This window comes from Paramisgurnus dabryanus, chromosome 6 (assembly GCF_030506205.2).
Source record: "Paramisgurnus dabryanus chromosome 6, PD_genome_1.1, whole genome shotgun sequence".
NCBI classification, from domain to species: domain Eukaryota; kingdom Metazoa; phylum Chordata; class Actinopteri; order Cypriniformes; family Cobitidae; genus Paramisgurnus; species Paramisgurnus dabryanus.
Window position 1 is genome coordinate 13,776,877 of NC_133342.1, and position 26,013 is coordinate 13,802,889.

The 26,013-nt window shown below is 39.8% G+C and overlaps 1 protein-coding gene across 2 annotated transcripts in view; it reads left to right on the plus strand.

The window, feature by feature from the left end:
* The window catches only part of spsb4a (splA/ryanodine receptor domain and SOCS box containing 4a), a 75,229-nt gene that overhangs the window by 17,449 nt on the left and 31,767 nt on the right, over positions 1 to 26,013 (plus strand). Inside the window, exons 1-2 of one of the 2 annotated variants that reach the window (XM_065267187.2) lie at positions 2,339 to 2,796; positions 16,661 to 17,530. In XM_065267187.2, the coding sequence (XP_065123259.1) occupies positions 16,825 to 17,530 (706 nt within the window). In that variant the 5' untranslated portion in view covers positions 2,339 to 2,796; positions 16,661 to 16,824. Of the gene's footprint in view, positions 1 to 2,338; positions 2,797 to 16,660; positions 17,531 to 26,013 lie in introns of those variants that run through there. The other variant, XM_065267192.2, reaches the window with a different exon arrangement.

Below are 26,013 nucleotides of genomic sequence, written 5' to 3' on the forward strand. Positions count from 1 at the left end.
GGGAACTTATAGCAGAGCACAGATGACAACATGTTTGCTCAAGACAGCGCAAGCTAGAACGAAGGTAAAGCTAATCTTTTACATTATAGCAATGACGCTTGTAGGGACGATTCTCTCAGACCAATTAGTGATCTACAGTGTTTTCGCGTCACGTTTGGTATTAGCTCGGGTCGCTTGGAACCCCAACTGAGGTGGTACGAAAAAAAGTATTGGGTACTACATACGGCACCCACTGGAAAAGCTCCCAAAATTAAGATGACCCGACCCAAACTAAACCAAACCAAACCAAACAGTGGGGTACTATGCAATGGAAAAGTGCCGCAAGGTAGAGTTTTTTTCACAACGTCTGAAGTTTGCTACTGTAATTATCTGTCTGACTTTCTTTCCGTATGACAAGATCATAAGGAGGGTGTGATGTGATGCGCTGTTCTGTCATGCTGGTGGATGATTTTAGCTTCAGCGCGGATAGTGGCAAGCTTCCTGATCTCTTTTTTCAGTCCAGTTTGCAGACATGTCTCATTGTGAATGTTGATCTGCGTTTAAATCCCTGTTTCGAAGAGCTGCACCATCATTTGTGTTTTTTTTGCGATGACATGCTCACTACGGCACGCCCCTTGGGGCATTGTTTCTGCCTTTTGTTCACACAGGATGTGTTCTGTAAATGTTACGGCAATGTTACTAGATCCTCTTTACGGGCGCGATCCCAGAACATTTATGGGATGTGTTTATGTACACACAGAAGCCTGTCTGCCAATTTTGTGGAAATTTTTTGGGACCACAGTACTGTGTGAATGGGGTATGTAATATAACTATGTCTATAACTAATAAGTTCTGTAAATAATTTATAAACTACGTGCAGTATACAACCAGGCATAACTTTGTGCTGTTTTTATGTTATGTTTTTACTGTTTGGTTTCAAATCGCGAAAAAACGCCTTAAAAAAAAAACAGTTACAGCCAAAATCAGTATTGTATCAGGTCAGTATTAAAAAGTTAATTCTTAATTTCACGCAAAATACAATATCCGCCTTGTTATTCTGTCATCTTTTCTCCCTTTTTTCCCAAAACGTAATAAACACCAGTCCTCCTTTTCTGCAGAATGCAATAAATTCGCTCAACCAATCACAGCGCACCATTCCATGCATTGTAAACAACAATGGCGGCGCGTTGAATACACACAGAATCCTAGTTTTCCTCATTGTGTACTTCGTGATCAACAAACAAGCAAAAACAAAATAATAATTGATGGCATTAATAAACCTGTGCTGGTTTTCTGTGACAGGAAAGAAACGTAAGCCATCAACATTTAATCATTTACGCGAGAGGCACTCGGGAGACGGAAAAATACCGGTTGCTTGTTCCCCCGACAGCATCCAGCTTCTCTTATGCTAACATATTTACGCCAGGGGATCTTATGAAAAACTTTCCATTATTTTATGCAAATTCAACGAAAATGAAGCAGGACCAAAACATTTTACAGCTGATCGCTGTGAAAAAAGTTCAGCGATGACGTCCCAAGTAAAACTGCAGCAATGACAGTGTTCTTAATATGACAAAGTAAGTGTTTTGATTAATGCCATTAATTTTTATTTTTTTAATCAGCGTATACCACTAGTCAACTAAAGGAATATAACATGGCAAAGATGAATGCACATTTATATATTGAGTCAATAGATTTATAGCATTTTGTGGAACAAATAATACATTTTTATAATAAATCTTTGAAAATAAAATAAAATGAATTTGAATTTTTATGTCTTTAAAACCTAAAGATGCTATGTGAAAGTTTATAACAGAAAATAGTTTTTACCGAAATTAGTCAAAATGGATTTATTATAACTCTTCATATATACAATGGCTACAGTCTCACAATGTTATTATAAACTTTGGAGTATTAAAGTTTGATTTCAATCATTGATTTTACATTGAGTTAAATATTTGACATAACCTTACTCAGTCAGTATTAAACATATCAAGGTTAAATTTTCACAGATTGTTCTTTACATTTGATCTAATGTAGAAAACCGTAAATCTAAATGACTTTAGCTGAGTTTTCCTGCCTTTGATACAGTATGTTCAGAATTTATATTCCATTTTGGTTTGTGTTGAATCCTCATAAAGTTGTTGACACTCCAGCTGAAGTCAGATTATCTTTCAAAACAGATATAACAGAGCTGGAAGTAACAGGCTGGAGACTCATAGCTTGTGTTTCTGAATGCCTCTCATCTGATTGGCTGAGCGGAAAGTGTGAAACACTGTTGGGTGGAGAAAGCCAGAGTTGGGGGTGGGGTAAGGGGCGTGGCTTCTCTCTCTCTTTCTCTCTTTCTATGTGCCTGATGTCCCTGCTTGATGAGATCAGCGGATCACTTTTCATCATGAGACGGCTCTCACTCTGCTGTCCGCACAACCGTCTCGCCTCTTTCTCTCTCTCTCTGTTTGCCTTCCTTTCTCTCTTTTTCTCCCTCCGACCTTGAGCTGCGGAGCCGGGAGTGCACAAGGAGTTTAGGAGCCGTGTGTGACCAGGAACCGGAGCACGTAGTGGGACGGAGGCTTTGACACGGCAGGGATTAACCTCAGGGAGGGGGTGGGGGGGTTACATCTTTTGGGAAAAGCTTCTTTTCTCCTTCCTCAGCAGGGAGAGGGTGAGATAAACAGAGAAAGAAGTAGTGTGCGATCTTCACAAAGAGAGGAGCCGCTCTTGTCCTTTATTCCTACGGGTCTCCTTTTTCTTCCTTGTACACGGAGCGACAACAGGATACAGGAGTTCTGCTGGGAAGACCACCTCAACAGTTTTCGTGTAAGCGCCCGTGTTTGTGTGTGTGTGTGTTTCGAGCGTGCCGAAGAACTTAATGTGTCTTGCTCGGGTTTTGTTTGTGTTTACACGTGCCTGTAAGTGGGAATACAAGAAACTACAGTGGGATCTTTTAGTTTTTCTCTTTCTGTCGTATTTGTTACCTCATTTGCACTCGTTCCTTCTGGCATGGGTTGTCCTGTAGCTTATAATTGCTGTTTTAGAGATTTGATCCAACCAGGAAAGAAAACTGTTTTTCCTTTGTGTTGGATGTCACAACCACCCATGCTGAAGCATGCCGACTCCTGCGATGTTTTTAAACCCGGGATTTCCATGCATTTCATACTTTTTGAGCGCCGCGGGGTGCGTTTAGGTTACAGAAACTCAGTTGTTTCAGGACAGGGGGTCGGAAAGGGATGTATTTTCACCTGAACCTTCGGCTCATGTTTGCTCAGCTGCCATGTGTGATCAGATAAGGTGATTAGGTGAGATGGGTGACGGTTGGATTCCCTTCTCTATTTTACATGTCGTGGCTATCGTTTGCCTTTCTTTTCTTCTCTTTTCCATGGTGCGGCGTCCCAGAGAAAGAGAGGCGACTCATAGCCCGGGAACAGATTTGAATGTTTCATTGTGTCACTATTGCTTGTGTGCATGTGCGGCTTATGAATTTGCATGTGTCTATATAGGAGTGTGTGGCTGTGTGTTTACAGTGGTGGAGTATTTATGGAAACAGTTTGTGTGTGTGTGTGTGTGTGTTTCTTTTTTGGGCAGAGGGGCATCCCTTACAAAGAAGTATTGTGAAGGCACTATGGTGGAGTTAAGACCTCAGATGGTATTACCTTGGTACTTTTATATATCCAATAGTCTTGATTGATCTATATAATACAGTTTACTAGAGTATTCAATACAGTATACATGTATTCATGTGTTGCATGGTTAAAACATCTTTAAAAACTTTATATAATGACTTATTGTGGCAAATGTCTTGCATAATTTTACCTAAAGTGTGTACAGTCCATACTTAAATAAAAATTTGAATCCTACAGACAAATCTATTATGAATTTTATTATATTTATTTTAATGACTATATTAATATTTATTGTCTGTCTGTTCCACCATATGTCAAAAAAAAAAAACAATGCAATTGTTTGAAAAGTGCTAACAGGGTTCCCACGGGTCCTTGAAATCCTTGAAAGTTTGTGAATCGGAGGGAAAAAATTCAAGGCTCTGGGAAGTTTTTGAAAATATACATACATAGATACAGGTCATTGAAAGTGCTTAAATCTGTTTTATGCAATGAGTTTAATGGAAAAAAATCAATATTATTCCCGGTGTAGTGTAGGATAATATCATAACAATTCTAGACTTTATAAGCACACGTGCTAAACTGTTTGCTTTAAATGCTTATATATTCTGTATGCGAATGTTGATACCAAAATGCTTTTTTGCATAGTTGTGTTGAAAACGTCTCTGGTTACGTATGTAACTGTTGTTCCCTGAGAAGGGAACGAGACGCTGCGTCTCCCTTGCCATACTTCCTGCGTCCCTGTAACGCTGTCTTTGGCAATATTTTAGATAGCGATATACTTCCTGGCTCCCGTGTCACTCTGTCTTTGTCATTAAGCCTCACCATTGGTAGAATTTGATATACACATTCAGACGCACTTACCCCTGGAGGCGTCCCCAAAGTGTCACCACAGTGACACAGCGCAAGTTCCCTCAAAAGGAAACTGTAACAATTTATCTTAAAAGACTTAAAATATGTCCCCACATTTAGTCCTTGAATTTGAGGGTATTGGACCTGGAAAGTCCTTAAAAGGTCCTTAAATTTTGTAAATTTTTGTGTATTTGTGTGTTGCAACTGTGAGGGACATGGACACTGTGTGTGTGTTTGTGGAGGGCAGTGGGACTGCTTTAAATCACTGACTGTGTTGTCTGAATGCATTGGACTGGAAAGAGCTGACTGGAGCTGCTCTGTGGAGAGAGGCTCTACTGGGAGAGCTTAGTACTCAGCTGTTAACCGTGTGAAGAGCTACACAACCATTTGCCTAACCCATTCAATGTCCATCCTTTGGAGAGGGCCACTGGATTAATGCCAGAAGCATTTCTGTGTGTGTGTGTGTGTGTGTGTGTGTGTGTGTGTGTGTGTGTGTGTGTGTGTGCTGCTTAAGGGCTTGAAAAGACAGAAGGTGGGATCGCACATCTGCCACAAGGCTGTGTGTGTGTTTGTGTGTGTGTGTATGTGATTACTGGTTTTGCGATGGGGGTGGACACTTTAGTCTCGGTGATGAATGGCTTTTGGGCTGTCAGAAAGCCTGGCCTTCATTGGCTATCTTATATTTACACTCTTCCTGCTTATAGCTAGCATCTAATGTTCTCGCTACAGAGCTGGAAGGCTTCTGAGCTCCTTGGCACATTGAAATCGAATAGGAAATTATATGGGGAGATGTCTGAAAGGGTTTAATGGGGAGTGGAGAGAAATGATCATGCGTTAATGGAAATCAGATTTAGCACTGCCCTGTTACAAAGGTTTGGACGGTTTCATAGCTTTACTGGTGACAAATAGATGTTCAGCATCCCTGGTAGTGTATTAAATGGACTAGTTTAACGAAATATGGGCTTGTTTTGTTAGGCATGGGAAAATGTGGACTTTAAAAATGTGGTGGGGCTTTTAAAAATGATTTAAAATAATTGAAAAAGTTATCACATTTAACAAACCTCAGATGAATGTCCTATTCTTTTGTTTAATGGTAGTTTACCTGATTTGGTTGTTTGTAGTAGCATAGTTTACACCTGGGATTTTTTTTTTGGGTGTTTAATTAACATGGGTTTGTTTAGGTCCAGGGCTCCAGACTAACTTTTTTCACTAGGAGCACAGTGGCCCCCAACTGAAAATTTTAGGGGCGCAACCAGAAAATTAAGGGGCACACACCCTAAATTAACATGCTAACCAAATATTCACATTTCTACTAATTTACACTGTATTACTAATAAATATTTTGATAGATGCAGAAAGTACAATGTGCTGTTTCAAATTCAGTGTCACATCACAAAAAATTCAGTGTCACATCACAAAAAAAGGTCAAATTTACTGGTCGCAACTGGATATAAAATTCAGTGGCACACTCTCAAATTTTGGTGGCAAAAAGTGAGCCGTTGGTTGGGATTTTCACACTAAACCCTGGAGTATAGTCTGTAATTTTATACGTGCGGTCAAACGCACAGCCTTGCAAAGCATAGTTTATTTGACACGTACATGTGGGCAGACTTCGACGCATATGCATTGCAACAAAATGCTATGCATCTTCTCGACGACATAGTCTCCTATACACACATGCACGACCGACGTGTACAAATTCGGTGGTGTGCGTACAGTACACAGGCACTCTTCTGATGATGAAAATTGCATCACGCACTGTACGTGGACCCTCACGTACGTGTAAATGACAGTTGTCTTGTGACTACGTTTGATCACAGTTGTTGCCTTTCTTTTCACATGCATGATCCAGTCTGTAAAAACCCAGCTAAAGTCTTTTTTTGTGATTTACTGTTTTTAACATAAAATCATCTTCATAATGTAAAGAACATGCTGTTCGAATATAACCTTGATATCTTTAACATTTGAATAGGTATGACCATGTCAAAGATTGATGTCAATGATTGAAATCGAATGTTGATGTTTCTAATCCCATAATTAGTTTGAACCTTTAGCCTGGATTTCACAGACACAATGGGTCTCATTCACTAAGCGTGCGTACGCACAAATTTTTCGTAAAATCTGCGTACAGATGTTTTAACTTACAAAATCATGATTCAACAAAAACTTTCATACTAAAATTTCTTCTAAATGTGCAATATGTGCAATAATCATGAACAAGGAAAAAGAACCCTATAATATTTATCTCTGTTATATATTTTTATATATATTTTTCCATGTCCATGATTATTGTGCACGTGTGGTCTAAGTTGTTCTTACATTTTTGCAGAAATTTAAAGAAATTTTAGTATGAAAGTTTTTGTTGAATCATGATTTGTAAGTTAAAATGTCTGTGTACGGATGCTTTAGTGAATGATGCAAAGACCACTAAAAACCACCTCCTTCAAATAGTATATAATTTAATAATATTGACCAAATCCTCTTGGCACTTTTAATACGTTTAGGAAATATGTTCAAATCTGCTTAATATGCTTCAGAAATACTGGTTAATTTACACAGTTTGTTTATAATTACTGAATGTGAAACTGATGTGAGCGTAGATGCGAGCCAGACAAAAATTGCAGAAAATCAGAAATTCATGAGACAATCGCAGCTCAGCTGTTTGTTTGTGTTGATTTATTCGAAATATTTTGATGTTTGCAGATTTTAGAGGGCAAGACATTCTGGGGAGAACCTGGTTGATGGCAGAATTCATTAAATGCTGCAACAATTTTTCAGCAAAGTCCTCTAAGTGCGCACAAAAAAAAAACTGAATGGATGACGGCTCGCATAAGACATTTTTCACGCGGTTAAAGGTTTATCTAATATATAAGGATATTGACCGACTTTTTGAGCCTTTTACCTCTATTCAGAAAGGACATTGAGGAGTGAATGGAGACTTTTTTAAAGTGTAGATGTTTTCATGTAATTAAATGGGTTTTGCAGCGAAAGGCAATCCAATTAGTTAAATAGCAATGATACGACTAAAGTGACATTTGTGAAAATAAGGCATTTCAATTACTAACTAAGAACCTTTTCATTGCCATTAAAGCGAAATTACTTGTCCGTTACATAAGAGCCTGACACACTTAGAAGGTTTTGCTTCTGAGCTCTTCAAATATTTCTATTAATAACTATTATGAAACCTTAAATTACCTTTACAAGAGGTATGGGGGTAGTTGTGCTGCCACTAGTAGTCCTGTATACATTGTAAACAGATCTCTAATTTTTAATTGAAAACAGTGTTGGCATATGGTTTGCATTTTTCTTGTCTTTGCTCTACTTACATTCTCTCGTTTACTTTGATGTGACAGTCTCCACTGCTTCACATCAGCTTATGTGTCACTTCAAAACCCATCTCACCTGACATGACATTGATCACACAAGCACATGTGTGCCCATACATCTTATAATTTTATTACTCATACATTGATGCCCGCAAACCTGACTCAGCCATTGGCTCTCTCAGAAAAACAGCTCAGCCTGCCACAACAGATGCCTGTTGTCTGGTCTTTGTGTTTTTGAATAGCAGCAGTATCTCCATGGGTCAGGTCTGTTTGATTAGGACTGTGTAGGTGGATGGAGGAGATATTGAACATGTGGCCAGACGGCTGTCTGTCCGGTGACCTCTCTACTGCCTGAATAAAAGAGCAGTGCGCTTATGTTGTACTCATCTGCCATTAGGTGCCATTTAGGTGACGGGGAGAGATTGATGGGTGAACCAAATAACACAAAGGTCGAACGACTGAGAGATGGAGAGGTTGACATCATGTATTAACTAGACATGATGTGTCAAGTTTCACTTTGTTTGTGATCACTGAATGTGAAACTGATGCGAGTGTAGGTGCAAGCTTGACAAAGGGGAAATGGATATGCACACGCAAATTCTCTAAAAAATAGAAATATATTTTAGGTCTTATAGTTGGTTATAGTTCGATAGGGACTGAGAAACAGAAAGTGTGAATGGATGAGCAAATGAATGACACTTATTGAAGAGGAGAGAGAGAGCGAGAGATTTCAAATGAAATAGAGGGAGGTTGCAAAGGTAAACAACAGATGGCGAATGTGTGCTGCTCCCCATCAAAGCCACCAGTGGCTGGAGGTTTGCGTGTCCATCACGTCTCTGGTGACCGTGGTAACGCAGGCAAGGGTCCAGGCACCATGGGCTCGCTCTATCACCGATCCCCCTAAAGCAGGGGTCTTCAACTAAAATTGGTGGAGGTCCAGTAAATGAACCCTCCGCACCAGCCGAGGTCCGGATGTAAAAACATAAATCGACCGCTTTCGCCAGACTAAAGAAATTAGTGTAAATATTTGTTTTATTGAACAAAATATAGTGTTATCAAGCATATTGAATAATGTTTCTTCATATGTATAAGCATAAATAATCCTTCACAAAATTGATTTCATTTTAAAGCTGTTCTGTTACTGTATGTCCTTTCAGTTGCTTGGTACAAAATATCTAAATTTATCCAGTAACAATGTCTGACAAAAATATGAAGGGAACAGTGCAAAATGCATTCATCTCTAAATCTGCAAAACACACATTCATTTCCACATAACAACTTAATAGGAAAACTAACATGCACTTTTCTGCTAAACTGAATCACATCACATGTGATATGATTTGATTAAGCCAGAGAGGTTTGTATTCATTGATTGTGATTGTAATAATCACAATCAATGAATACAAACCTCTCTGGCTTAATCAAATCATATCACATGTTACATTCATTCTCATTTATTGTCTGTACTTAACTAAGTTCTGCTTAGCTGCTTCAAGTTGCACTGGTAAAAGATCATCATCAATATCATTCATAAACACAAACAGGTAAAAGTAAAAAAGTTTTGGAAAACTGAAAAAGTGCAGGAAAACATTTCTCTCTTAATTTGTACTGTTCCTTCAAGTCTATAAAAATGTAAATAAGTTCAAAAGACGAAAGAATAAAAAGTCCTAGTTAAAAAAACTATGCTCATTGATCATTCTTCCCTTACGAAAATTAACCATGGTTATATTGTGGTAAAAGTGTAGTAACCATGGTTTTTTGGTGTACTGATTACTATCAGCAAAACCATGGTTTTACTACACTAACTATGGTTTAACTATGGTTTTTGAAAACCATGATTGTCAAAACCATGGTTATTTTGTAGTTACTATGGTTTTACTACAGTAACCATGGTTTTTTGGTTTTAACTGTAGTAAAACCATGGTTAATTTTCGTAAGGGTTGACATGTTTTTACTTTTGATAATGTTAACTGTTCAGAATGCTGACTCGCAACTATACGTTGAGCCAAACATGCAGCATCCACGCACTCCTTTACTATTTTCCCATCTGTAAAGGGCTTGTTATGCTTTCCTTAAATCCACTGTATTTTCAGTGAACACTCATAGATGGCTCGATGACGCATAGCTCGTTGTTTGGCAATGAGTGAGTGTGGGTCGCTCATACTGGGCTTTTAGTTCATTTATTTTTCGCACCCTTACCTCGGACTGCTGAGGGTAAGTTTCTTCAAAGTGTCTTTGTTTAGTTTCGTAATGGTGTTTAATGTCCCCACTTTTGACAACCGCAACAGACTCGCAAGCAAGATGAGGCTCTCTGCTTTCTTCCCTGCACACCTGTCTGTGAATGTTCGCGCTGGCTCCGCACTCGAAACCTGTGTTGATGTAGGACCCATATAGCGCTACTGGGCTGACCATATATGTGCCTGATATAAATAAGATTTTATAATAACGTTAAATAGCGTTTGCTATTTATGTATTTTATTGTGTTAAAACAAAGTCTTTGCGGTCCGGATGGACGCATCTCGCGGTCCGGATTCGGACCGGGGTCCGCCAGTTGGGGACCCCTGCCCTAAAGGAACACTCAGGCATCCGTGTGCCAGAGAGCATGTGAGATTGAGGCCCTGCTGAGAGTTAGATGAGTGCTGAAGCATAAACAAATTCAGATGATGTACACATTGCAGGGCACATAGCATTGCTCCACATATTCAGGTGTGTGTTTTTAAAGGGACACTCATTTTCTAGCTCCCCTGGAGTTATACATTAGATTTTTACTGTTTTGGAATCCATTCAGCTGATCTCCGGGTCTGGCGCTAGCACTTTTAGCATAGCTTAGCACAATCTATTGAATCTGATTAGACCGTTAGCATCATGCTAAAAAATACCCAAAGAGTTTGGATATTTTTCCTATTTAAAACTTGACTCTTCTGTAGTTACATTGTGTACTAAGACTGACAGAAACTTAAAAGTTGCTATTTTCTAGGCCGATATGGCTAGGAACTATACTCTCATTCTGGCGTAATAATCAAGGACTTTGCTGCCGTAACATGGCTGCAGCAGGCGTAGTGATATTACCCACTGCCCCAAAATAGTTCCCTGCCATTGAAAGTTACTAAGGGGACTATTTTTGGCTGCTCCAGACTTAACTATTGTATACAAAGATCAAGTCTTTTATATGGCTTGTACTGAGGTCTGTGATGTTATCATTCCTCTATTCAAGTTCTCGAATGCTGAAGCGTTTGGCAAACACGCAACATGAAGACGTAAAATTCAATTATGTGAAAACAAAGTACGCTTTCTTTATGACGAGACGGGCCAAACAAATAAAGCCCTGAGTGTGGAATGGCTAAACTGAGGAAAATGTTAACAACCGAAAAATGAAGACCCTGTCAGAAATGTGCAAATTGCCACTTTTATTCTCGTCTGTGTTTAATAGCACAAAACAGTCACTAAAAACAAAAGGATGCATTTGTTTTGATTGCAGACTACATGCTGCACCAAAGCTCAAAAAAAGCCACTGGGCACAATTACGTCTGGGTTGTTTTGACTCGCTTTGACTTATAGACATAACAGTCGCATCCCGACGACACACACACACCAATGGAGTGCTTTTGTGTTTCTAATAGATAAGTCAGCACAAATGGCCATTTTCCCATGCAGAAGTGTTCAACCCAACAGACCGCTTTTATATGTGGCCTCGTCTCGCTTGGTTTAGCAGACGGGACATTAGCGCTCCATTACAATGAGGTTATTACTATAGTTACATTACTTGTGTCTCAATCATTATCCCGGAGGAGAGCAAGTGTAATTGATGTACTACACGTTTTTCGTCTCTCTGCGTTTTTTTTCTACGGCGTGGCCCCTGAAGGTACTGTACAACCATGCCATGCGGTCACCCTCACTCACAGCGTGACTCCGCGGTGACGCATTTAAACAGACCGGCTACTGTTCTGTCATGCTGTGTATGTTTTGTGCTTGTGCATGAGTGAGCTCGTGTCATTGTGCTGCGTGTATTCTCCGTGAACGAATATAAAAACCCATAAAGGCTCCAAATTATTTTTATCTGTTTGTAAACTTTTACAAACAGGATAGTATGTTGTTTCTTAAACATACTTACTGTAAGCTGAGAAACCGGCTGCTATTAAAAATCCTGCTTTTGCACTTTAATCGATATCAGGGGTAAAATATTTTGTTTTATGTAAAAATAAATATAGCAATCTTTTACGCGTTGGATTTTTAGAGCGTTGCAATGCTATACTTTACTCGCTTTTATGCGTTTCCTAATCCACTCCTGCGCTTCTGCTTCTTAATGGAAACGATTGATCAGCAAAAGGCTTTTGTCATCAGTTTGTTTTTGATGCACACTCTCAGGCCGTGTTTTACAAGCCTTTATGCAATTACCTAATGCGAAAATAGTGTTTAGAAATCTTGTCTACAAGTCCCAGACTAACAGCGTAATTATGTTTGCATCCGTGTTTATTACAGTTATTAGTGACTGCAGCGGTTTGAGTGAAGGAATGTTTGTTAAACTGACGCACGGCAAACACAACCTCCATGAAATGCATTTCTGTGTCAGGGCACGGTGAATGACTGGATCCCTTTTTGCGTTGCCTTGGGTCTGAAACCTAACACCTAGACTCTCCCAGCACATGTTATGATAGCTGTGAGTGGCATGTTAGGCCAGCAGGCTCTCTCTTTCTTTTTCTTACATTCATTCATTAGGTCTCTCTCTCGAGCACACACATGCACAGTCTATTCCTCCTCTGACCTCATTTGTTTTTCCTGTACTATCAGTAACACTTACCCAGGATTCCAGGCTTTGACTGTCTGATGTCTGACCCCTCTCTTTCCTGTCTGTTTTCCTACCTATCTCTCTCTCTCTTTCTCTCTCTCTCTCGTAAGTGACCTTAACATTTCAAGTGTGTCAGAGTTGCATTAGTGTGCATGTTTTTGTGCGCCCCATACCGTTTTGTTTGAAAACTGAGTGTTTGTCTATTTCTCTCTCTGAATGTCTGTTGTGTATGTGTATATGTGAGAGGAGCTCATCCCTGGTATTCCTGGACAAAAAACAATGCGTCATTTACCGTAGTAGGACGTACCCACTAGCAAAAAACTATATTTAGGAAAATCCCCCCTTAAAACTCTTTCTTTCTTTCACTTTCTCCTTCTTATTTTCTTCTCTCAGTGCCTCAAATTGAATAATGAATGAATCATTTTGTTTTCCACTCTTTTTGTTTTGGTTTTAGTTTTACGTCCTTATAGCACAGTATTACACTACTCGGTGCTCATACTTAAAGGGACAGTACGTAGGATTTTAAGTGTTTTATTAATCAAAATCAATGCCTTTATTCATAAATATGTCCTTGTTGGTGTCAAATGACCTCTGCCATTGATCTGACTTTTCTTTGTAAACTTAGAATTTGTTCTCTTTACTTACATTGAACGGGTAAGTCCAAGGAGGCTTCCATGTCGTTCTGCCGTATTGATAAACTATAATAGCAGAGAGGGACAAAAAGTACTTGCCTACCAACGCGTTTCCACATCTCTTTTTCATTCAGAACACGTGAACCAGCTGACACGGACAAGTAGGGGTGTGCCGGTTTCAGAATTGGTGATGACGTGAGTCAAATGTGACGGTTCGTCACATAACCGTCGGTGGGGGGCGTTTTGCTCGTTTAAATGCTCGTGGATTGACGGGAAAGTGTCATTTTACCATAAAATCATGAATGTGATGCCAAGTGTGTTTTAAACAGTAATAGTTTTGAACAATTTAACAGAAAGCTATGAAATATTTTTAAAAAAACACACTGTTGCCAGAAGACTGCGCTGTCACTCTCTCCCCAGCATAAATTAATCCTCTATCTATCATCTATCTTAATAATCTTCAGAGAAACAGATTTGTGCATTGGGCTTTTTATGTCTGTAATTGTGTCTATATCTGTCATTACACGGACCAGAACAGCACGAAAACAATGTGGATTAAAAGCGTATTGAAGAGGTTTTGCTCATAAATGCAGGTAAAAGAAAGTAATGTGAACTTGAGATCGTTATTAAACGCAGCCGGTGTAAAAGCACAATGGCCACGCGCAGCAAACGCTCTCCGCAGACACAGACTGTTAAAATCTTTTTTTATTAGTATTTAAAAATTCTTTATGATAAAAAATGTTTTACAAATATTTTAATAACACGGTTTTGGCGGTTATAGAGTTAAAATGATGGTGTTCAACTATAACCGTCGGTCTCACGGTTATATAATGACTGTCACACCCATACGGAGAAGGAGATCAGTGAGTTCATAACGGCTACCGTAGTTGCAGCACGCATTTGAAAAAGCGAGGCGCTAGAGAGCACTGTTCGTTTGAATGCAAAATACAATTTCACCACTAGATGGGGGTAAATCCTACTTATTGTCCTTTTAAGGTTATCTGTATCTGTTGGTATATAACTATATAATGTACAGTACTGTGCAAAAGTCTTAGGCCACCACCACCAGACTTGTTGTTTAAGAAGTTCTATATTTATTTTTCAATCTATTTTATTAAGATACAAACAGAAAATACAGGAAATATGTACAAAAAAACTAAATGTTCAGGACTAAAGGTCTTCTTTAGGCATCGTCTATGTTTAGTGTGACCTCTCTTGGCACTGAACATATCTTGAGCGTTTTTGAGCAGAATGAAGTAAAAAGACCAATTTCTTTAAAATTAGAAATTAGGGATGTCCCGATCTCCACTAATAATACGTGGCCGATCACATTTCTGAATCGGACAGCCGATCTTATTACAGCTATTTCATGTACTACGGCTTCTGATCAGTAAGTCCTTATCGATCTAAAATCACTGTTAGTTTGAGTCGTTTATAACATGCACTTGAAAAAGCAACACTCGTCAAACATAATTATTAAACATATTCTTTATTATCATGAAAATACCCGAAAAGATTTAAGAACAGCAATATAAATATATCCTTCAGCCATTTCATGGAGCTGCGTGTCATCACAGCTGCGTGTGTAATGTTCTTCATCTAGACTCTACAGCGCATTTTGAGTTTCTGCACGAGAGCGCCCCCTGGCTTTTGGATGTAGTGGCATTTCACTGTAATTCATTGAGAAACATAAAAAGCATTATCGGCCGATCGATCGGAACATCCCTATTAGAAATTAGGATTTAATTTCATTTAGGCTCAAGAGATCCTGCAGTTTCCTGCTATTGCTCAAGTGGAAGGGGAGTTGACCCTTAAAACTTGAGCCTTTAGTTTACATTTTTATACAGTTTTTAATACCATATACACATTTCCTTTATTTTCTGGATGTATTCTATTAAAGAGACTGAGAAACAATTATATATGATCACTTATAACATTGCAAAACCAACTAATCAAATTCTGGCATGGTGGCATAAGACTTTTGCACTGTACTGTAAATTGAAACAGCATATGAACTGCTAAAGCATAGGTCCGGTGCGGGTCCGGACCCAGAAGGCGTCCCATACAGACCTGGACCTACAGCCAAAACAGAAGGGGTGCGACTATTTTACCGGCACAACTTTTGTAGTTTTTACAGACCAATTGTATGAGTTATGCCATCCCACGTATTACCATGTATTAGCCAATTAAGGCCCAATCCCATTTCTCTGTCTTCCCCCTTCCCCCTACCCCTTAGTTTTGCACGTTCACGCGAGAGTAAGGCCCAATTGGGATAGCCCTTTCGCTCTCGTGAATGTGCAAAACTAAGGGGTAGGGGTAAGGGGTGAGACAGAGAAATGTGATTGGACCTAAGTCTGCACATTTCAGGCGGTTTACATTGACGTAGAAAGAAAAGAAAGACTGCGATGCATGTAGATAACAAAGGGGGAGAAACAGATGATCAAGCCGGAGAAGACAGATGACTGCGCCAGAGAAAGTTGTGAAAAAGCAGTCTCACACATCGTTTTCTCAACTTTCTCCGGCGCAGAAAAAGGAAAGAAACAGAGGAGTGAGAAAGGGAGAGAAACAGACCAGTGATGCCCCATTCAGAACGCCAGTGACTAGAAATAGCAGAGTGACGCGATCTCATTCATTTCAATGAAAACGTAGCAACTTTCAGCGACGCGGGTAAAAGGGACCATTGGTGTCCGGATGGGCGTCTCCAGCGACATGAGAAAGTTTAGAAAAGTTTAACTTTATGCAAATGATTAGCGTTTTTCAGGATTGAATACAAATGGGAGCGAAGCAGTGAAGTTCACGTAATTTTTCTCTCGTCAATTACTGGAGTGGACGTTACTTATTTGTTTATGACAACCAGATTTAGAAATGCGTAATTGAAAGGTATTGATTACATGCAGATGTTTATAAACCTACTAAGCTACTTAAATAGATATCACACTAAATAGTTGAATACCCCTGCCCTAAAGCAATGCATTAAAAACCACTCAGTACACCTTAGCAGCACTCTGTCAGTCACACACAGACACCCTATATCTGTGTTTTTCTTCCCCCGGGCAAGAAGCACTCGTGTTTTCTTCTGTTATTATCACATGCCGCTTTTTAAGTTTCTTTTATAACATTTATAACATTTGTGTGTTGAGACGAAGGTGTCTTGTGAATATTATTGCATGTAGATGCGTGTGTTACTGGATGTGTGCAGTATGTCATACACATTATGTGTCTTTCTCACCTGCTGCCCTCATTATTGCATCGTTCCCACGTTGCTTTTTCACATGCTGCCAGCTCTGGTTCTGTCCTTGAAGTCCTTCACCTTATGTTCTAGTATTTTCCTTATCTTTTTCCTTCATTTCTCTTACCTAACAGCTCTTTTCACACTTCACTTGTTTGTCACTCATATGACCAACTCATTGGTCCCTCCGTCGTTTCTGTTTAATGACATACCGGTTGTGTTTGTGTTTTGTCTCGTAGGGTTTCCGTAAGGCTGGCACTCTCACCGCCGACGTGTTTGGAGGCCTCAGGCTGACATCTTGCCGCTTTAATGAGGTAACGGCGAAGCCTGGAAACCCAGCCCCTGCGTCACACCACCCCCTTCCCTTTCCCCTTCTCCCTACCCCTCTCCACCCAGCGAAGCCATGGGCCAGAAGATCTCAGGAAGCATAAAGTCCGTAGACGTGCGTGGGGAACCATCCTTCAGGCCCCTGAGGAGAGAGTTGAGAGGGCCGGACTTCTTTAAGCCTGCCAGATTGGACTTACTGCTGGACATGCCCCCTGCTCCGAACGAGCAGCAGCTTCGACACGCCTGGAACCCGGACGATCGTTCCCTCAACATCTTCATCAAGGACGACGACAAACTCACCTTCCATCGCCACCCGGTCGCCCAGAGCACCGATGGCATACGTGGACGGGTGGGTTACACACGAGGACTCCACGTTTGGAGAATCCATTGGCCTGTCAGGCAACGGGGCACGCACGCAGTGGTAGGCGTGGCCACGGCAGAAGCCCCGCTACACTCCGTCGGCTACACCTCGTTAGTTGGCAGTGATGCCGAGTCCTGGGGCTGGGACCTGGGACGTAACAAGCTCTACCACAACAGTAAGAACAGACCGTCGTCTTCTGCTCCCACCTACCCGAGCTTCCTGGAGCCAGAGGAGGCCTTTGTGCTGCCTGATGCCCTAATGGTGGTGCTGGACATGGATGAGGGCACATTAAGCTTTATGGTGGATGGACAATACCTTGGCGTGGCCTTCAGAGGCCTTAAGGGCAAAAAGCTGTACCCCATCGTCAGTGCAGTGTGGGGTCACTGTGAGATCACTATGCGCTACATCAATGGCCTAGATCGTAAGTCTAACCAAGATTACATTTTCTAAACAGCTGTTGTATTAACTTTGTAGTCTTATTTTGAAAGTGTTTGAATGTGAGGTTTATGCTTGTTGAAGCATTTAACTCATAGTTGCTTCAGGGATGTTTGTCCCTTTATTGCTCGTGACGTCTTATAAAATCAACACCACGTGAAAGTCACTTAAACAAACTATTGCTTTGTCAGTCCATTCAGCAAAAAGACAGAGGTGCCCAGGTACAAGATAGGGTGTAACCTGTGATATCTTCTGCCCTGTTCGTATAAGCCCACAGCGTGGAAGAGATGGATACTGGTTCTTCTCTCACGCTTATACAACCTCAGGGAACTTGGGCATTGATGCCGGTACACATTAATTATTAATGCAATGTAACACGCAATGGCAGTGGAGTCAGGAAGTTTCCAAACATCGCTAAATGGAGAATTGGCTTCCACTACCTGGCAAATCGTTAAGGCTATTGCAAAGAGCTTCGCTTAATGCGTTTTGATGTTCACAAAAGACGTAAAATAGGCTGCTTATGAGCAGATGACGTTGTGAGTGCATACTTAGGGGCATTTTGCGCTAGTATGTGATCTATATATTAGTTTCAAGGGTTTGGAGCCAAGGCTAAACACTGAGTCTCTGTTTGCAGAAGCTTGCGACTCTCCTTCACCCATTAACAGCATTTGTTTTGGAAGTATTTTTCCTAATCCGCTGCTGCCAGACAGATATAGTTTTGTGTGAGATGCAATTTTAACACCAGGGGCATGTTTTTGTGACCCTCTGGGGTGCGTTTGATGGCACAACCAAAGTGTTTTTCTTCTGACAGCTGATGGAATAACAAGCCATCAGAGATCTATTGGATTTTCCTTTGTTCATTCAATGCCCTCCTCAGGTTTACATGTCCAAGCCTGTGCATTATATGGCATTTTAACATGTGGATAATATGTAAGGGATAATGTATAGACAGCTGATTGTTATTACAGAAATCGCGTCAAGTCCTAGTCACCCCGAAGGGGCTTTTTACACCCAACTGCCTGTACATCATCATGCTTATTACACGCCTATTTACCTCATAAGTAAGATAAGGAGAATTAAATATTGATTTGAAACTAAATTCTTTAACGAATGCAGAACACATTTATTTTCGGTTTTAAAGGAAAACAACACCCTTATTTCAATATTTTACTTTGTTCTTACTTTAGCTTAGACGAATTAATACATATCTATCTTTTTTCAATGCGTGCACTTAATCTTTGTACAGCGTGTCGTGAATGTGTTAGCATTTAGCCCAGCCCCAGTCATTGCATAGGATCCAAAAAGGAATAAATTTAGAACCCACCAAACCATGTTTTCCATATTTAAAGACTAAATTCATCCCTGTTGGGATCCTAAGGAATGAATGGGGCTAGGCTAAATGCTAACACATTCACAACGCTCTGTACAAAGACTAAGTGCACGCATTGAGAAAAGATAGGTTTGTATTAATTTGTCTAAGTTGAGGTAAGAACATAATAAAATATTGAAAAACGGTGGTGTTTTCCTTTAAGATAAGACAAGATAATATATGTAAATATAATGTCATATGTGTTATTAAAAGACATATTTATATTTAATTTTGTGTAATATTAAACTGAAGCTGTCAAAATGATTTGCAGCATCCAAGCTACCGTGTTTTATTTGTTTCGAGATGTTGTTTTCTGGGAATAACAAACTTGCAAATGTCACGACGGGCCAATCAGAATAAAGGATTCCAACGAGCCATGTAATAAAATGCAATAAGTTACAAAAAGCTGCATGTTAAGGGGATCGCACACCGGCCGTGCCGCTCTGCGCCGTTTTAAAAAAATCGAACACATTGTTTTTTTATGAGTATACGCACACCGGCGCCGCCAGGTGGCGCCTGTCCGCGCCGCCCAGCTGTGACTCAGGAAGTTGCTCAAATCCCTGTCGGGCCACACAGTGCCACTCACATAGTTTAACATTAAATAACATCGTATTTGTCCCAAGTCATTAACAATTAACATTGGCTGCTTACGTATATTTTGCATTTTTAAGTAGACGTTATCTGACGAAGCTCGCGCTATTTAATGTGCACTTCTGGTTTACAATACCTCCGAGTTGTCCTAGACGCGACTCGACGCGGTGCGACGCTGAGCTGCGCGGCTGGTGTGCGATCCCCTTAACACACTGATTTACTGGAGTAAATTACTGTAACCCGAAGCTTGAGTGACTTATTGTTAAAGAGTTTATTTGTCTAACTCCAGGCTATTTACATTTGCCAAAGAAATTACCTTATCTTTAAAAAAAGTTACTCTCTGTAGAGATTTCCGTTCTCTGGTACAGTATAAATCTAGATGTAAGAGGGAATACAGCATGATTTCACTTTCTAAAATAATTCAAACTTCAAAGCATTAATTTAATAAGCGGCTATAAGCTCATAACCAAAATCCTATCAGTTTCATTTCACTCCTGGTTTATACAGATTATACGGCCTTGACTCTCTGGCGTTTCTCTTTATCAGGGGATGGAGAGCATAGTGGGATGCGCTCAAAGACCCCTCATCTGAAGTTAAAAGAGCCTCTCTTTCCTTTACAGATGGAAAGAGTTCAGGCGAAGGAACTCAGTAAATGGCCCTTTTCAAAGCTTCTCGTGAAGATGTCTTTATTTGCTGGAAAATTGCATGAAATGAGGAAGCATCGTGTAGAGAAAGAGAGAGGGGAGTGAATGTTGAGATGTATTTGGCAATGCCATCTTTGGACAGAGATGCTCTTGGAGGCTGTCGCTTTTTTCAAAGTAGTGTTAAGATTGTGATGAGCACTAAGTGTGGGTTTATATGTGTGCCTGTGTACGCTTGGGTTTCCGGAGTCGTGTGGATAAGCCTGTTAATAATCTTTCATACTTGTGCAAAGGTAGACCTTTTCCGAATAGCTGAACATAGTAGTGCAGAACAACATATTTAGATAATATGCAGTGTAATTTCGAACAATTATAAACACATAAAATAACAAAGTCATTGAAAATAATGATGTTTAATAAAAACTGATTTACTTGTGGTAAGACACATACACAGTTTTTCCATACTGTTGTAGGCGGACACACTATGCTTGTCACCGCAATCCTTGCATTTCTCTTATAAACTGTTTTTCAGTGCTGGTTTCAAATGTGCGGTGTGTGTTTAATTTGGTGGTAAAACTTTTCCTGCATGTCAGTGTATTTTTGTGCATTCTGTCAGAAAGTGCTGAGACTGATGGTTGCCCGGAGAATCATAGGTAATGAATGCAGCAAGCAATATAAGGTGGCGCAAATGTTAGCAGTGACATTTTTAGATATGTGCAGCACTATCTAAACCCTAGCCTTAATTTTAATATATATGCATGCTCTGACTTCCACATCTCAGAGGACAAAAGCAAACTGGTTTCATTAATACGCTCGGGTCTTTCTGAATGAGGCAGCTGCTCTTAGAATAGCTGCATTTGAGTTTAATGTTTCCAAGACTGGAGATAGCAGAGACAATGGGATCAAAAGAGAGATAGATAGATATTGGCTGCGTCTCAACCTAGTCAGCTGCCCACTTGGACAATTTAGACATGTATCTAAATCAAGTTAGCTGCTAACTGGATGGCATTGTTGGGCATAATAGACACAGTTCCTCAATGTCTGCTAAGCTGCCAACTTGGACTGCATGTTTGGGCATCGTAGGCACAATGTTTTAAAACCCTAGTGAGTTGCCAATATTGATAGCATATATCAGTCCCTCCAGAAAATGTGATTATGCGATCGCACGATTCAATGCATAATCAGCCAAAGTCCGCATATTTATGCGGGGGGCCACATTTTTTTAAATGCGTCGCACTTTTGCTGCATAAATTTCAGATTTCTGCTCGCAAAATATGCGGGGCTTGCATGATTTCACGTTTTTCACGTAGCAAAAAGTCATATATACCTTAGCAGAAAGTTGAAAAATGTTGCATTTACTTCACACATGCGCAACCCTGTCCCCTGTTGTCATGGGAATGTTAGGAAGTGACTTAATTACGCGACGTGAAAACATCAATGAAAAGCTGCAAACAGTTTTTGCAAGTCCCCACAATATTGGCAAGCCCCCCGCAATACCGGCAAGTCCCCCCGCAATATCGGCAAGTCCCCATCGAAATATCGGCAAGCCCCCACAATATTGGCAAGCCCCCCGCAATATTGGCAAGCCCTCCTGCAATTTCATCGCATAAAATTGCACAAATATCCTGCATATTCCAATGCATTTTTTAAGAAAACCTGCCGCAAGATCAAGGATTTTTGCCCGCAACAATCACAAAAAACTTTTTTTTCTGGAAGGACTGATATATGGGCGTCTTTGGCTTATTCTGTACCACCTTTATGGGGCAGTTTCCAGGACAAGGTTTTGATTAAGACAAGACTAGGCTTAGTAGTTATATTAGGACATTTAAGCAGTTTTTACAAACATACCTTACAAATAACATTACTGATGGGAATCTTGAGACAAAACAGTGGCACTGATATATTTTAGGGCGGTTTCCCAGACCAGGTTTAGCTTAATCCAGGACTAGGCCTTAGTTTAATTAGGAAATATAACTAGTTTTAACAAACATGCCTTACTAAAAACAGTACTTGTGTGCATTTTGAGGTAAAACAAAGGGCCCTGATGTATTTTAAGATATGTAAGTGCAAGTTGTTTTCAGTTTGGAGAGCTCTTAAAAGTGTTTAAGTCTAGAACTAGTCTAATCCCTGTCCGGGAAACCGCCCCAATAAGATATGTTTATGATAGTCTGGGACTAGTCCAGGAAACCACCCCTATATACTGACTGGGTAGCTTGGTAGGTATTTAGTCAGCCCATATATGTTCCTGTTGCTGAATGATTTGTGTCGTGATGCAAAGCAAAGGTCATGGCTTTGATTCCCAGTGAACACACATACTGATAAAAAGTTAATATATTAAATGCACTGTAAGTCGCTTGCCTAAATGCGAGTGTAAGAACCTTTATGTAAAAGTGTTTACGAAATGACAGACGGTGAGAAAACCACAAGCACTATGACTCACGTCTGTCAGTGACAGAAATCTGAAAATGTATCTGCACATTGTTTATCACTGCGGTTATGATTCATAGCGCCGCAAATGAAAATCAGCAGGCAGGCACCGAACAAGCTTACCAGCACTCCAACCAGTGACGTGCGGACGGCTGGCATTTCACACTGGATGCTCCCGTTATGGCCTGAAATGGTCCTGCAGCTCAGACGGGACCAACGGCTGTGATGCTGTTGGCATTATTATGTACTTTATCATTCCATGCTATGTTTATGACCCAGAAACCCATGCGGTTACAAGGTCAGCCAGTCTGTCTGCATACAGCGGCGGTATGCCATTAATAATGAGAAAGATGAACAGACACCGCCACTAATTGCCAGTGATCGACAAAAAAACATGCAAGAAATTGACATGTGCCGCCTCATTGTGAATGTGTAAAACAGGAGATATAATTGCAAGATGTCTCTCTCTCTTTTTCCCTTTCTCTCATTCTCTGACTGGCAGAAAACTGCTGTCACTATATACTATAGTGTGTGAGGGATTAAAACGGCAATTAGCTCTAGCTATGATTCATTGCACAATAGTGTCTGATCCACATTCCCGCTTCGCTGGCATGCTCTTTTGCCGTCCGCCTCTGAACCGAGAGGACAAGACGAGGGTACATATATAGAGAATGTAGAATAAATGCTATGAGGATGATTACCATCAGCATGTGATGAAGATAGACAGCAAAGAGACAAAGGCTTTAACAATGCCTGGGTAGTATGCGATGTATAACTCCCCAGCCATGTATGATATGCTTGACAGAGAGATTCAGGCACTTTCATTCTTTATGTGTGTATGTAATTGTCTGATAATGTGTCAGGTCAATGTGAGGACAATAAAATGTCATCCGATAACATTACAGCATCTCTTATGGTGCATTCCAATGTTTTTTTTTAACATAAATGCAAAAATTTGTAACGACACTGAATATCATTTACCAATATTTGTAAGTCGCTCTGGATAGAAACGTCTGCCAAATGCCTTAATTGTAATTTAGCTTTTAATTTTCTACCACTTCCAGTGATATGTCATATATTCGTATGAAGTTCAGTGATATGACCATCGAGTGACACTACACTTTTATGTAAGATGCCAACTATGTAGGGCAGTAGGTTAGCACAGCATGGTGCTGCCGAGGCATACTTGGCTAATATGTTGTCTGAATCTTTTTGAAGAGCTTACAGTCCTTTCAGGCGCTCTTGAGGATTGTGTGTGTGTGGGAGAAATGTGTGACGCATCGGTCCTGTTTGGCCCACATCTGTTCCTTAAGACCTAAGCTGTGTTTGCTAAGCTGTGGTTTATTCTTGCCTTTGATGGTAGCGAATCTTTTAATGCACCTAAGCTTAATGTTTCTAGAGACGGGGGCTGCTGAGCAGATCAGGCTGGCTTAGGTTTTATATGCTGGTTCAGACTAGATTTATGCTGGTTTGGTGTTGGTGAACCAGTTGAACTAGTTGACTTGCTGGTTAAACTAATTAAGAAGCATTTTGAGGTAACTAGCACACCTGCAACCATGCTGGTGATCAGTTAGGCTGGTCTTTTTAGCAGTTTATCTTAAAGAGCACCCATTGTCTGATTCAAGTTTTTACATTTCCTTTGGTGTGTAGGTGTGTATTAGTACATGTTAACGATATGCTAAAGGTACATACCCCAAAGTAAACGATGGCGCAAGTTATCATCTACAACGTAAATCTCGTTTCTTGGACTACAACAAACACACGGATTGTAGGCAACAGTTTACTTCCTGGGATTGGTGATGTAGACAAGACCGACATTGTCAGAATTCCTCCTGCTTTGACTCACAGCGTTTGACTCAAGTTAACTCCTGTTAGCATTGCATTGTGACCGAATCTTTCAAACATGGTAAGGAGCGTCACATGTCCAGCTGACGTCAGATGTATTCAGGCCAATCACAATGTACAGATTAACTGGCCAATCAGGGACACAGAGATTTTCAAATCTGTGCATTTTAGGAAGAAAGTAAAATCTGAAGCAACAAAAATGTACGGTATGTGGAAAATAATGTGTTTTTTAACCATAAACCACGCAAAAACATTGTATTTGTACCAAATACACAAAATAACGTTGTTTTTAGCAATGAAAATAGGTGCGCTTCAGGGCTCGCAAAATCGCCAGCCCGACTTCCCAGGGCTATTGTGAATTCCTGTCAGGCTACCTAAATGTATTTCCGCCCTGCCCGTCGGGCTATCTTGGGGAGGAAATAATAATGTAATGTTTTTGCTTTGTCTCAGATTTAGTTAGGTAATTTTATTGTATGTATTTCGGCCGCCGTCCTCTTGTCAGTCATTATCATCACGTAACAAGTGAAACTGTCAGGAAATGAAGTGAAAGCATAAATAAACCCATCCTTTAATGTGCACGTCTGAATTACGCGCGGCCCTCTGCACTCGCTTCTCCCGGCTTTGCTCTTCACGAGCACCTGCTTGCTCTTGTGTTCAGCGCGAACTCAAGTCATTTAAAAAAATAACGTTATTTAATTTTTACCTCATAGACTAACATTGTTTTAGCGTTTCTTTTTTCTTTCTTCAGTTAGTAACTTAAATATGTGAGAAGGAAAATATATTTGAGGGATTTCCGATCGATTTGACACGTCTACGCTATTATGAGAATATAATGTTAGAAGCTTTTGATAGGTGACTAAACAGCAGTGATAAGATATTTTACCTAAAGCGAATATAATGTTTATTTATAATTTCGTTTTACCTCAGAGTCTAACATTATTCTAGCGAAAATAAACGGCTATGGTAAGATCTATTAACCTAAAGGGAATTAAATGTTTATTCCTTTTTAATAAATATCTGTTTTAAGTCTTCTATATTGTGTTAAAGTCACTGGTTGTTTATATATTTGATAAAATACTATGTTATCTAAATACAATGTGTGATGTGTTGAGGTATTTTATTATTCTATTAAATTATATAAAAAATAACATGTGTTATAATACATTCATATAATATTTCAGTAAATTCAATTATTCTAACATTAGGGAAACGTTAAAATAACCTAAAAATAACATTAGGGGAATGTTTATTTTCTTAAAGAAAACATTCCTTGCTATTAAACAAAAACCTTGGAAAATAACATTCTAGAAACAAAAAACTAATGTTAGGGAACTTTTTGGGAACCAAATTGTTAGCTTGGGATGGGCAGAAATAGTTGGCTTACATGGAAATCCAGGATTTATCAATATTCTACATTAAACAGTGTATTTTTTTATTCGGGTTTGTTGTATTCATTTCGGGCTACCAAAAATGAAAGAGTGCATTAGTCACGGTTCTTCTATTTTTTGTGGTGTATCCCAATTTACAGTACATACTCATTCTATGTACTTCAGTGGCGATTGAGAAATAGATGCACTCTAAAAAATGCTGGGTAAT